The sequence below is a fragment of the Neoarius graeffei genome, chromosome 16 (genome assembly GCF_027579695.1).
Source record: "Neoarius graeffei isolate fNeoGra1 chromosome 16, fNeoGra1.pri, whole genome shotgun sequence".
NCBI lineage: Eukaryota > Metazoa > Chordata > Actinopteri > Siluriformes > Ariidae > Neoarius > Neoarius graeffei.
The window spans coordinates 49,840,856-49,853,790 of record NC_083584.1 but is presented as its reverse complement, the minus strand read 5'-3'; the positions used below and the strand labels follow the sequence as shown (position 1 = coordinate 49,853,790).

General features: G+C 41.6%; 1 protein-coding gene across 2 annotated transcripts in view; it reads left to right on the top strand.

The window, feature by feature from the left end:
- The window catches only part of usp31 (ubiquitin specific peptidase 31), a 114,364-nt gene that overhangs the window by 71,196 nt on the left and 30,233 nt on the right, over positions 1-12,935 (top strand). For both annotated transcript variants that reach the window (XM_060943117.1, XM_060943116.1), the window contains exons 5-7: positions 1,834-1,969; positions 6,463-6,610; positions 6,719-6,893. In XM_060943117.1, coding sequence (XP_060799100.1) covers positions 1,834-1,969; positions 6,463-6,610; positions 6,719-6,893 — 459 coding nt within the window. The remainder of the gene's footprint in view (positions 1-1,833; positions 1,970-6,462; positions 6,611-6,718; positions 6,894-12,935) is intronic.

Genomic DNA, 12,935 nt, shown 5'->3' with positions numbered 1-12,935 from the left:
CTTAGCACATCTAGCCACTGGGATTGTTGCCCATTCCTCAAGGCAAAACTGCTCCAACTTCTTCAAGTTAGATGGGTTGCGTTGGTGTACAGCAATCTTCAAGTTATGCCACAGATTCTCAGTTGGATTGAGGTCTGGGCTTTGATTAAGCCATTCCAAGACATTTAAATGTTTCCCTTTAAACCACTCCACTGTAACTTTAGCAGTATGTTTAGGGTCATTGTCCTGCTGGAACGTGAACCTTCATCCCAGTCTCAAACCTCTGGCCGACTCAAACAGGTTTTCCTCCAGAATTACCCTGTATTTAGTGCCATCCATCTTTCCTTCAGTCCTGACCAGCTTTCCTGTCCCTGCAGATGAAAAATATCCCCACAGCATGATGCTGCCACCACCATGCTTCATTGTAGGAATGGTGTTCTCAGGGTGTTGGGTTTGTGCCACACATGGCCAAAAAGTTCAATTTTCATCTCATTTGACCAGAGAATCATCTTGTTTGGGGAGTCTGCCACATGCTGTCGGGCAAACTCTGAACAGGTTTTCTTTAGCAATGTCTTTTTTGTGGCCACTTTTCCATAAAGCCCCACCCTGTGGCATGTACAGCTTAAAGTGGTCCTATGACTATTCAAATCAATGAAGTAGTGATGGGCCATGGAAGCCATGGCCTAAAGGTTAGAGACGTAGCTTTGGGACCAAAAGGTTGCTGGTGTCATTCCCTGGGCTAGCGGGAATGGCTGAAGTGCCCTTAAGCAAGGCACTTAACCCCCAACTGCTCCCTGGCTTCCCACTACTGTGGGTATGTCAGGGTCTTATTGTACGTTGCTGTAGATAAGAGCATTTGCTCAGTGCCTGTAATGCAATGTAAATAAAAAAAAATGAATTGAAATTATCAGACTGCGTAATCTTTTTAGTTTTACCTGGATGTAATTGCAATGCTTAGACAGCAGAGGGCACAATTACTGACTTCAACTTGGGTGGAAGTAACACAGCTGTAATGTCGTGAAAACGCACAAAGAAATCTAAAATGTGAGACAGCTGTTGTGTGACTGTACACATAGACTTAAGACAAAATCAGAGCTCTCTTTTTACAGGCTGCTGAAAGATAAAGAAAAGAGAAGAAAATTAAGGTAGTACACGTTCATAAGAGTTTATTAAGAAAAGGCTGAATTATTAGGTTTTTCATTTTTAATAAAAGGAATACTTTAGTTAACAGGGTATATTTTACTCCAACCTTTACAGATGTGCGTAAAAAATTGTTGGTTATTAAGAAAATGAAACAAGTTTTTTGGGTTTTTTTAAGATTTAACAAAAGGAATATTGAAGCTGATAATAGGAAAATAAATGTTGCACTTTTCTGGTTATACGTTTTCTTTTCTTTGTTTTATGTTTTTTCAAAAAATATCGTGGGGAAATCGAATCGTGAACCCAATATCATGAATCGTTACATGCCTACAGAAGCCACATCTCTAATCTAAAATGCTAAACCTCTTTCCAGCGCTCCATCTCTGATGTAGAGAGAGGTTAAAGAGCATCTAAAGGTTTTCCAATGCTTTTTCTCCTCAAGAGTATCAACAACACAGGCTTTAGAATTCCATATTCAGCACACAGGAATGAATTTATCTGATCTTTTTTCCTGAGTATTTGAGCTGTGAAGATTACTAAAATACACTCCTGGGCAATCTCCAGTGTTATAGACGTGACGTGTGCACTGACGTTGGCCTAACAAAATGTGAGAAGCTTACACTGAGTCAGTTTGCCCATGTTGCCCTTTAACCACTATTACCGTATTATATACTCTGTAAGACTTGTGACTGTGTTGGTGTGTTTATCCCTCAGGCCCCTGTATGTGACAGTGGTTTATCAGGGCAAGTACTCCCACTGCATGAGGATTGGTGTGGCTGTGCCCCTCAACAGCACTGTCTCCAGGCTCCGAGAAGCTGTTTCACGTGAGACAAAGATTCCTCCAGATCAGGTGTTCATTCAAAAGCCTGCAGACAACATGTTTTTGTTGTAGATTCACTGGCAGAATTTTCATCATGTGCCTTTCTTACTGCTTACTACTGCAGCAAAACACAGGGAAGTGGCAGAGATTGAATTATAGAAAATATATAATTCATACCCGCAGATTAAAAATGCAATTGCGTTTAGTTTTGTGTAGTCACGCTGTTTTATGTCGGCACTTAGTTTCATGTCGTCTCGGTCGCTTAGTTTCATAGTTTCACTTTGTCAGTTATTTTCAGGTAGTTTCATGTAGTCACATCACACAGTATGCAGTGCATGTAGTCACTGAGTTTCAATTTGTTGCACATACTTTCACATTGTCACTTTCATATAGTTTCATGTAGTCAGTTTCTTTCATGTAGTTTTAGTCACTTAGGTTCACGTAGGTTCACCTCGTCACGTTGTTTCACGTGGGTTCACCTCGTCACTTTTTCACGTTGTCACTCCGTTTCACGTTGTCACTTTGTTTCACGTTGTTACTCCGTTTCATGTCGTCACTTTTTTTCACGTAGGTTCACGTCGTCACTTTGTTTCACATTGTTACTCCGTTTCATGTCGTCACTTTGTTTCACGTAGGTTCACCTCGTCACTTTTTCACGTTGTCACTCCGTTTCACGTTGTCACTCCGTTTCATGTCGTCACTTTTTTTCACGTAGGTTCACGTCGTCACTTTGTTTCACATTGTTACTCCGTTTCATGTCGTCACTTTGTTTCACGTAGGTTCACCTCGTCACTTTTTCACGTTGTCACTCCGTTTCACGTTGTCACTCCGTTTCATGTTGTTACTCCGTTTCATGTCGTCACTTTTTTTTCATGTAGGTTCACGTCGTCACTTTGTTTCACATTGTTACTCCGTTTCATGTCGTCACTTTGTTTCACGTAGGTTCACCTCGTCACTTTTTCACGTTGTCACTCCGTTTCACGTTGTCACTCCGTTTCATGTTGTTACTCCGTTTCATGTTGTCACTTTTTTTTCACGTAGGTTCACGTCGTCACTTTGTTTCACATTGTTACTCCGTTTCATGTCGTCACTTTGTTTCACGTAGGTTCACCTCGTCACTTTTTCACGTTGTCACTCCGTTTCATGTTGTTACTCCGTTTCATGTCGTCACTTTTTTTTCACGTAGGTTCACGTCGTCACTTTGTTTCACATTGTTACTCCGTTTCATGTCGTCACTTTGTTTCACATAGGTTCACCTCGTCACTTTTTCACGTTGTCACTCCGTTTCATGCTGTCACTTTGTTTCACATAGGTTCACGTTGTCACTCCGTTTCATGTCGTCGCTTTGTTTCACGTAGGTTCACACTGTCACTTTGTTTCACGTTGTTACTCCGTTTCATGTCATCACTTTGTTTCACGTAGGTTCACCTCGTCACGTTGTTTCACGTAGGTTCTCACTGTCACTTTGTTTCATGTTGTTACTCCATTTCATGTTGTCACTTTGTTTCACATTGTTACTCCGTTTCATGTCGTCACTTTGTTTCACGTAGGTTCACCTCGTCACTTTTTCACGTTGTCACTCCGTTTCACGTTGTCACTCCGTTTCATGTTGTTACTCCGTTTCATGTCGTCACTTTTTTTTCATGTAGGTTCACGTCGTCACTTTGTTTCACATTGTTACTCCGTTTCATGTCGTCACTTTGTTTCACGTAGGTTCACCTCGTCACTTTTTCACGTTGTCACTCCGTTTCACGTTGTCACTCCGTTTCATGTTGTTACTCCGTTTCATGTCGTCACTTTTTTTTCACGTAGGTTCACGTCGTCACTTTGTTTCACATTGTTACTCCGTTTCATGTCGTCACTTTGTTTCACGTAGGTTCACCTCGTCACTTTTTCACGTTGTCACTCCGTTTCATGTTGTTACTCCGTTTCATGTCGTCACTTTTTTTTCACGTAGGTTCACGTCGTCACTTTGTTTCACATTGTTACTCCGTTTCATGTCGTCACTTTGTTTCACATAGGTTCACCTCGTCACTTTTTCACGTTGTCACTCCGTTTCATGCTGTCACTTTGTTTCACATAGGTTCACGTTGTCACTCCGTTTCATGTCGTCGCTTTGTTTCACGTAGGTTCACACTGTCACTTTGTTTCACGTTGTTACTCCGTTTCATGTCATCACTTTGTTTCACGTAGGTTCACCTCGTCACGTTGTTTCACGTAGGTTCTCACTGTCACTTTGTTTCATGTTGTTACTCCATTTCATGTTGTCACTTTGTTTCACATTGTTACTCCGTTTCATGTCGTCACTTTGTTTCACGTAGGTTCACCTCGTCACTTTTTCACGTTGTCACTGTTTCATGTTGTTACTCCGTTTCATGTCGTCACTTTTTTTTCACGTAGGTTCACGTCGTCACTTTGTTTCACATTGTTACTCCGTTTCATGTCGTCACTTTGTTTCACGTAGGTTCACCTCGTCACTTTTTCACGTTGTCACTCCGTTTCATGTTGTTACTCCGTTTCATGTCGTCACTTTTTTTTCACGTAGGTTCACGTCGTCACTTTGTTTCACATTGTTACTCCGTTTCATGTCGTCACTTTGTTTCACGTAGGTTCACCTCGTCACTTTTTCACGTTGTCACTCCGTTTCATGTTGTTACTCCGTTTCATGTCGTCACTTTTTTTCACGTAGGTTCACGTCGTCACTTTGTTTCACATTGTTACTCCGTTTCATGTCGTCACTTTGTTTCACATAGGTTCACCTCGTCACTTTTTCACGTTGTCACTCCGTTTCATGTCGTCGCTTTGTTTCACGTAGGTTCACACTGTCACTTTGTTTCACGTTGTTACTCCGTTTCATGTCATCACTTTGTTTCACGTAGGTTCACCTCGTCACGTTGTTTCACGTAGGTTCACCTCGTCACGTTGTTTCACGTAGGTTCTCACTGTCACTTTGTTTCACGTTGTTACTCCGTTTCACGTTGTCACTTTGTTTCATGTAGGTTCACGTCGTCACTTTGTTTCACGTAGGTTCACTTTGTTTCACGTAGGTTCACGTCATCACGTTTTCACGCAGGTTCACGTCGTCACGTTTACATGTAGGTTCACGTTGTCACTGTTCCGCATAGGTTCACGTTGTCACTTTGTTTCACGTAGGTTCACATCGTTACTTTGTTTCACATAGGCTCATGTCGTCACTTTGTTTCATGTAGGTTCATGTCGTCACTTTGTTTCACATAGGCTCACGTTGGTTCACTTTGTTTCACATAGGCTCACTTTGTTTCACGTAGGTTCACTTTGTTTCACGTAGGTTCACGTCGTCACGTTTTCACGCAGGTTCACATCGTCACTGTTTCACGTAGGTTCACGTCGTCACTTTGTTTCACGTAGGTTCACGTCGTTACTTTGTTTCACATAGGCTCATGTCGTCACTTTGTTTCATGTAGGTTCACGTCGTCACTTTGTTTCACATCGTCACGTAAGCTTACGTCGTCACTTCAATTCACATAGGCTTACATCGTCACTTAGTTTCACATTGTCACATAGGCTTACGTCATCACTTAGTTTCATATAGGCTCACTTCATTTCACGTCATCACTTTGTTTCATGTAGTTTTACGTCGTCAAACAGTTTCCACGTATGACTTAGTGTCACGTAGGTTCATATAGTCACTTGAATGTAGTTACATAGTTGCAATAGTTTGATGGCGTCACTTACCTTCATGTAGTGCAACATGGTCACTTAATTTCAGTTTTCCATAATTGCATGTAGTGACTTAGTTTCACGTAGACACTTCCTCGCATGTAGTTTCACAAAGTTTCATGCGGTTGCACGTAGTCACTTAGTTTCATGAAGTCAGTTTCACTCCACATTCACACAGTCGCTTAGTTTCATGTAGTTGCATGTAGTCACGTCGTTACACATCTTTTCATGAAGTCACTTAATTTCAGTCAGTTTAGCGTATTCACTTTGCTTCGTGTAGTTTCACATAGTCAGAGATGATCAGTGCCTGTAAGTTGTACGAAACTAGTGATAGAATCTGTCAACAAAGCACACTGATGAGCATGTTGTTTATTTTGAGTTTAACTCGTTACCTTTAGAATCCTTTGTTTTGCCCAATACTATTTCTAAAAAACTAAAAAAAAAAAAAAGAGACAAGCAACTTCAGCGTTAGTTCATAGAATGTAGGATTAGTCCTCTGTATCTGCGCTCGCTGAAATTCCGACCAAAAAAGGCTCTTGTGCTCAGTATCACAAGGATGACATGCAGCATTGGCAGAGGGTGAGGGAGGGGAGAAACTTAAGGTGGTTTTTCTACTTACGGCCGAGTGTATGCACACATCTCCCCAGAACAGTTCTCATTCCAGAAACAGCATTTTTGCAGTAAGCCTGGTCATATTATTGCAGGTGGTAGATCACTTGAACGACACTTTAATGATGTGAAGTGGTGTTGTGCTTGTTTTTTTTTTTTTCTCATCCTCTGGTGTTAAACATGTGTAAACACATCTGTTGCTCTCATCTCTGCAGTTTGTCCTGACTGAAATGTATTATGATGGTTTCCATCGCTCCTTCTGCGACGACGATGACGACCTTGACATCATTCAGGAAAGTGACTCCATCTTTGCATTCGAAACCCCTGAGACATTCAAATTAGAAAGCCTTCGCTCCAAAAGAGGTGCCTTAACCCCAGACCTCTTTCTGAATGAAAAGTGCCACAGAACGAATTAGACAAGAGAAGATAAGAACCTCTTTTGCATCACTAAAGCCTCGTTTATTCTCACAGGGAGCCTTCTTGCAAACCTTAATCAGAACAACCTGAAGTATGGCAATGACAGCCCTCGCACCCCATCGTTCATGCAGGGGGCGGTGAATCCGGCGTCACCCAACAAAAACACAGCTGCTGACAAGATGATCCTGCTGATCTGCAACAGAGCCTGCATCGGCCACCAGGGACGGAGGTACACACACGAACACCAGCTTCTCAGCTGTACCCAACCAAATCAAACTGTGTGTCTCTAAAGAGCTAGAGTTAAGGCCAAAAGTTTACATACTCCCAGGATAAATATATTCAATCTCAGTTTTTCACAACTCCACGCATTACTTTTGGCAAGTCACATCGGCGGTCATTTTAAAGCAATCGATTAGAACTAGAATCGTTTTCAGCTTTTATTCACTATGCAAGAATTCCAGCGGGTCAAGTATTTACATACTGGGTTTGATGCGCTTTCAGAAAATAGCTGGCATCATGAGGAAGGAGGATTATTTAGAAACACTGAAGCAGCACCTCAAGACATCAGCTAGAAACGTCACATGTGGTTCTAGCTGGGTCTTCCAGCAGGACAATGATCCTCCAAAGAACGCATGCCTCCAAAGATGGCTTAAAGAGAACAAAGTGAAAGATTTAGAGTGGCCATCACAAAGCACTAACCTGAATCCTATAAGACGTTTGCGGACTGAACTGAAAAAGTAAATGAGCAGATGTTCTGGGAAAGGATCACGAGAAGCTTGGGAAAAGCTAACGAGAGTTTGATTCAAGTTTCCACCAAGGACAAAAGTTGACTCCTCTGTGATATGCAAATCTGCACCTGCAACCACTTTGTACAGTGGTGCTTGAAAGTTTGTGAACCCTTTAGAATTTTCTATATTTCTGCATAAATATGACCTAAAACAACATCAGATTTTCACACAAGTCCTGAACGTAGATAAAGAGAACCCAGTTAGACAAACGAGACAAAAATATTATACTTGGTTATTTATTTATTGAGGAAAATGATCCAATATTACATATCTGTGAGTGGCAAAAGTATGTGAACCTTTGCTTTCAGTATCTGGTGTGACCCCCTTGTGCAGCAATAACTGCAACTAAACGTTTCCGGTAACTGTTGATCAGTCCTGCACACCGGCTTGGAGGAATTTTAGCCCATTCCTCCATACAGAACAGCTTCAACTCTGGGATGTTGGTGGGTTTCCTCACATGAACTGCTCGCTTCAGGTCCTTCCACAACATTGCGATTGGATTAAGGTCAGGACTTTGACTTGGCCATTCCAAAACATTAACTTTATTCTTCTTTAACCATTCTTTGGTAGAACGACTTGTGTGCTTAGGGTCGTTGTCTTGCTCCATGACCCACCTTCTCTTGAGATTCAGTTCATGGACAGACATCCTGACATTTTCCTTTAGAATTGGCTGGTGTAATTCGGAATTCAGTAGTCCATCAATGATGGCAAGCCATTCTGGCCCAGATGCAGCAAAACAGGCCCAAACCATGATACCACCACCACCATGTTTCACAGATGGGATAAGGTTCTTATGCTGGAATGCAGTGTTTTTCCTTTCTCCAAACATAACACTTCTCATTTAAACCAAAAAGTTCTATTTTGGTCTCATCTGTCCACAGAACATTTTTCCAATAGCATTCTGGCTTGTCCACGTGATTTTTAGCAAACTGCAGACGAGCAGCAATGTTCTTTTTGGAGAGCAGTGGCTTTCTCCTTGTAACCCTGCCATGCACACACCATTGTTGTTCGGTGTTCTCCTGATGGTGGACTCATGAACATTAACATTAGCCAATGTGAGCGAGGCCTTCAGTTACTTAGAAGTTACCCTGGGGTCCTTTGTGACCTCGCCAACTATTACACGCCTTGCTTTTGGAGTGATCTTTGTTGGTCAACCACTCCTGGGGAGGGTAACAATGGTCTTTAATTTCCTCCATTTGTACACAATCTGTCTGACTGTGGATTGGTGGAGTCCAAATTCTTTAGAGATGGTTTTGTAACCTTTTCCAGCCTGATGAGCATCAACAACGCTTTTTCTGAGGTCCTCAGAAATCTCCTTTGTTCGTGTCGTGATACACTTCCACAAACGTGTTGTGAAGATCAGACTTTGATAGATCCCTGTTCTTTAAATAAAACAGGGTGCCCACTCACACCTGATTGTCATCCCATTGATTGAAAACACCTGACTCTAATTTCACCTTCAAATTAACTGCTAATCCTAGAGGTTCACATACTTTTGCCACTCACAGATATGTAATATTGGATCATTTTCCACAATAAATAAATGACCAAATATAATATTTTTGTCTCATTTGTTTAACTGGGTTCTCTTTATCTACTTTTAGGACTTGTGTGAAAATCTGATGATGTTTTAGGGCATATTTATGCAGAAATATATAGAAAATTCTAAAGGGTTCACAAACTTTCAAGCACCGCTGTACGTCTGGATATAGTTCCAAAGTGATATGTGCCTGCATGTGTATCGCAGAAGATTATTGGTAATCGTGAATGTGGATTGTGATATGGAGTCGTCATATTTCTACATTGGTTATGTTTTGTCACGGTTGACCTTTACTGCCATCTACCAGATTTTAAGATGTATGGCATTGTTGACCGCGAGTTAGCCTCTCGATCGGGTCATACCAAAGACCATTATAAAAATAGTGCCTATTGCCGTCTGGCAAGGCACGCTGCAATACAGATGCGAATGGTTACCAGAGGACCAGCCCCCCACTGTAACCCTAGCTATGTAATTGGCGAGAGGCCGAGGGCTACAGAAACGGAGATCGGCGCCGCCCAATGTGCCATATGGTGCAGGAAGGACTTTAGACTTTTAGCATTGTTGAGCGCAGACTTGCACCAAGGCCAAGTGCCGTTAGCGAATGCTAGCAGAAGTGAAAATAAATTTGTTGATCCACTCCAAAATTGAACGGGCTCTTCCTACACCTCTCCACCACATTTCATGGAAATCAGATCAGTAGGTTTTGTGCAATTCTGCGTACAGTCTGTAGCAGGTCCCTGAGTGGGGTGGACACTGAAGCACAGAGACAGGCAGGTAGTGGTACTAATTTCCATGTTTATTCCACACTTTGCTTTTCAGCTTTCCAAAAGGTGTCATGCACCTGCGCGCGCATGCACACACACACACACACACACACACACACACACTGGTTGGGAGACCGCCTTCTCTCAGCTCTCCCTCTCCTTATCAGCCTACGCCAATCACTGCAAAAACGAACACACCCACAACATTAATTAGACAGAGGTGCATCCGCTTCGGCACTCGCCTTCCCTGGCCTTGCCCTCCGTTCACAAACCGGCGCTCGACCACGCCCCTGCTGCCACAGTGTCATACAAATAAAAAAGGGGTGTTCACACGGCACATATTTGCATCGATGCTGCACCGATGTATTTTATTGCGATATATCTTACACCGGTGTAAGTTTTGTGGAGTGTTCACGTGTCATAAACCTGCTTACTAGAGAGAAGCGTGTTGGCACCGGTGCAGCCCCACTTGCGTTCACACGGCAGTTTTTGCGACCGTGCTATACGATAGTAATAATGCGGAAATGAAATATGCGCATGCGTGAAAATGTACTTCCTTTTCCCGGTTGTCATGGCATCACCAAGCGCCGGGAAAACAACATGGATGAAGACACCAGTGTTGCCAGATACTGCTGACGTTTTCCAGCCCAAAATATGTTCAAATCCGCCAAAATGCCCTTAAAACCGCCCAATCTGGCAACACTGGAAGACACGCAGTTCTGTTGTTGTTGATATTCGCCATTTTGGAAGCGCAAAATACCAGGATGCAAATTATGCAATGCCCGTATGTAATCAACTCTCCTCACGCGTAGCGAGTCTACCCCTGTAGCGTTCAGACGTCCCATTTTATATCGGTGCTGCCCCACAAACTAGCATTTACTCCGGAGTAAATTTCTGAAACCACCTCCCGAGCAGGGTTAGATTTGCACCGGTTTAAGCAGCTTTCAGGGGCTACACCGCTATAACTTTGTACCATGTGAACGCTCTACCGGGGCAGCCCCGGTGCTACACCGGAGTAAAAGTTGCCGTGTGAACACCCCTAAAGAGACAGACAAACCTGGCCTCAAAACACAGACTTCTTGATGGAGGTAATAAACTAGGCACCCTAACTGATTTAACAGAGGACATTTATAGTAACACATGGAGTCGTGAAAATTTGAGTTTGAATGAATTTAGCAGAGTTGTTTACAAATGTTTAGCCTCAACTGTATCTGTGAAAAGAAAACATGCTGCAGTAACTGAAGAATATGCCTTATGGGGAAAAATTTGGGAAAACCTGTTGGATTTTTTTCTGCCAAAATTTTGTTCAAAATTAAGGTTTTTCCTGCCAGTCGTGAACTTCTACATCTCAACTTTAACCCTCTGGAGTCTGAGGGTATTTTCTAACACTAATGATTTTGGCATGCTCTGAATTTTTTTTTTTTTTGTCAGTTTCAACAAATCTCATCTCATTATCTGTAGCCGCTTTATCCTGTTCTACAGGGTCGCAGGCAAGCTGGAGCCTATCCCAGCTGACTACAGGCGAAAGGCGGGGTACACCCTGGACAAGTCGCCAGGTCATCACAGGGCTAATTTCAACAAATCTAAACAGTATTTTCAAAGTCATATGATTTATTTTTTTTTTGTATTCAGCACAAGTTCAGCTACAGTAATATGTATGTGGTATGCATGTCATGATTGTACTTTCAAAAAAAAACAGATAAATGAAGATGTTGTAAAAAGTAGTTTGAGTTGTGTTGGAATGTGTGAAAAAACGTTACCTTACTCATTGTGACGAACCGTTTTGATCACTTGAGGTGATTCTGTTCAGTCTTAGGAGTGGCTCAGGCACAAAAACTTAAATCTGCTCCATTGAGTTTGACAATTAACTGGCCATCAAAACAATGTATGTCCGATTGTTTTGGGATAAAGGGTTGGCAGTGGGAGGGGTATCCAATGAGAAGTGTAAAAAATTCCATTCCATTTAATGAGAAGAGTGAAAACCTCTCCCACTGCCATCTCTTAATCCCATCAGGTCAAGTCACAGTGGGTAAGGCCATGTTTTTCCACACATTCCAGCACAATGTTAAAATTGCTTTTTACAACACCTTCATTTCTCTGGTATTTGACTTTATTTTGGGATTTGACTCTATTCAGTGTGTCTTGAAATTAACTCTTATACTATTTTACTCAGTTCAGAGCCACAACCAACTGTTACACAATTACTCTGTAATTTTCTCCAACTCCAAATTTTACTCTCTTAACTCAAACTAGAGCAAAATTAACTATTTTTGAGGAAAATACTTTTAATTCTGGTAAAACTGCTTGGCCATTTATCCTGTGCATGCACTACATCATACATATCAACCGATCTGCTCATCAGAAATAGAAGAAATATTTACACTTGCTTGAGCTGATCTTTGGCTAGATCAAGTCAAAGTAAAAAAAAAAAAATCAGTGTCTCAGTTCTCAAAATTGAATTGAATTGCTGTCTTGAATCATGAAATGAATCGTGGATTGAATAGCTGTCCTAACATTGAATTGCTGTCCTGAATCATGAATTGAATCATGAATTGATTCACTGTCCTGAAATTGAATCACTGTCTTGAATCATGAATTGAATCGCTGTCTTGAATCATGAAATGAATCATGGATTGATTCACTGTCCTGAAATTGAATCACTGTCTTGAATCATGAAATGAATCATGGATTGAATTGCTGTCCTGAAATTGAATCGCTGTCCTGAATCATGGATTGAATCGCTGTCCTGAAATTGAATTGCTGTCCTGAATCATGAAATGAATCATGAATTGAATTGCTGTCCTGAAATTGAATTGCTGTCCTGAATCATGAAATGAATCATGGATTGATTCACTGTCCTGAAATTGAATTGCTGTCCTGAATCATGGATTGAATCGCTGTCCTGAATCATGAAATGAATCATGAATTGAATCGCTGTCCTGAAATTGAATTGCTGTCTTGAATCATGGATTGAATCGCTGTCCTGAAATTGAATCGCTGTCCTAAATCATGAAATGAATCATGAATTGAATCACTGTCCTGAAATTGAATTGCTGTCTTGAATCATGGATTGAATCGCTGTCCTGAAATTGAATCGCTGTCCTAAATCATGAAATGAATCATGAATTGATTCACTGTCCTGAAATTGAATTGCTGTCTTGAATCATGAATTGAATCAC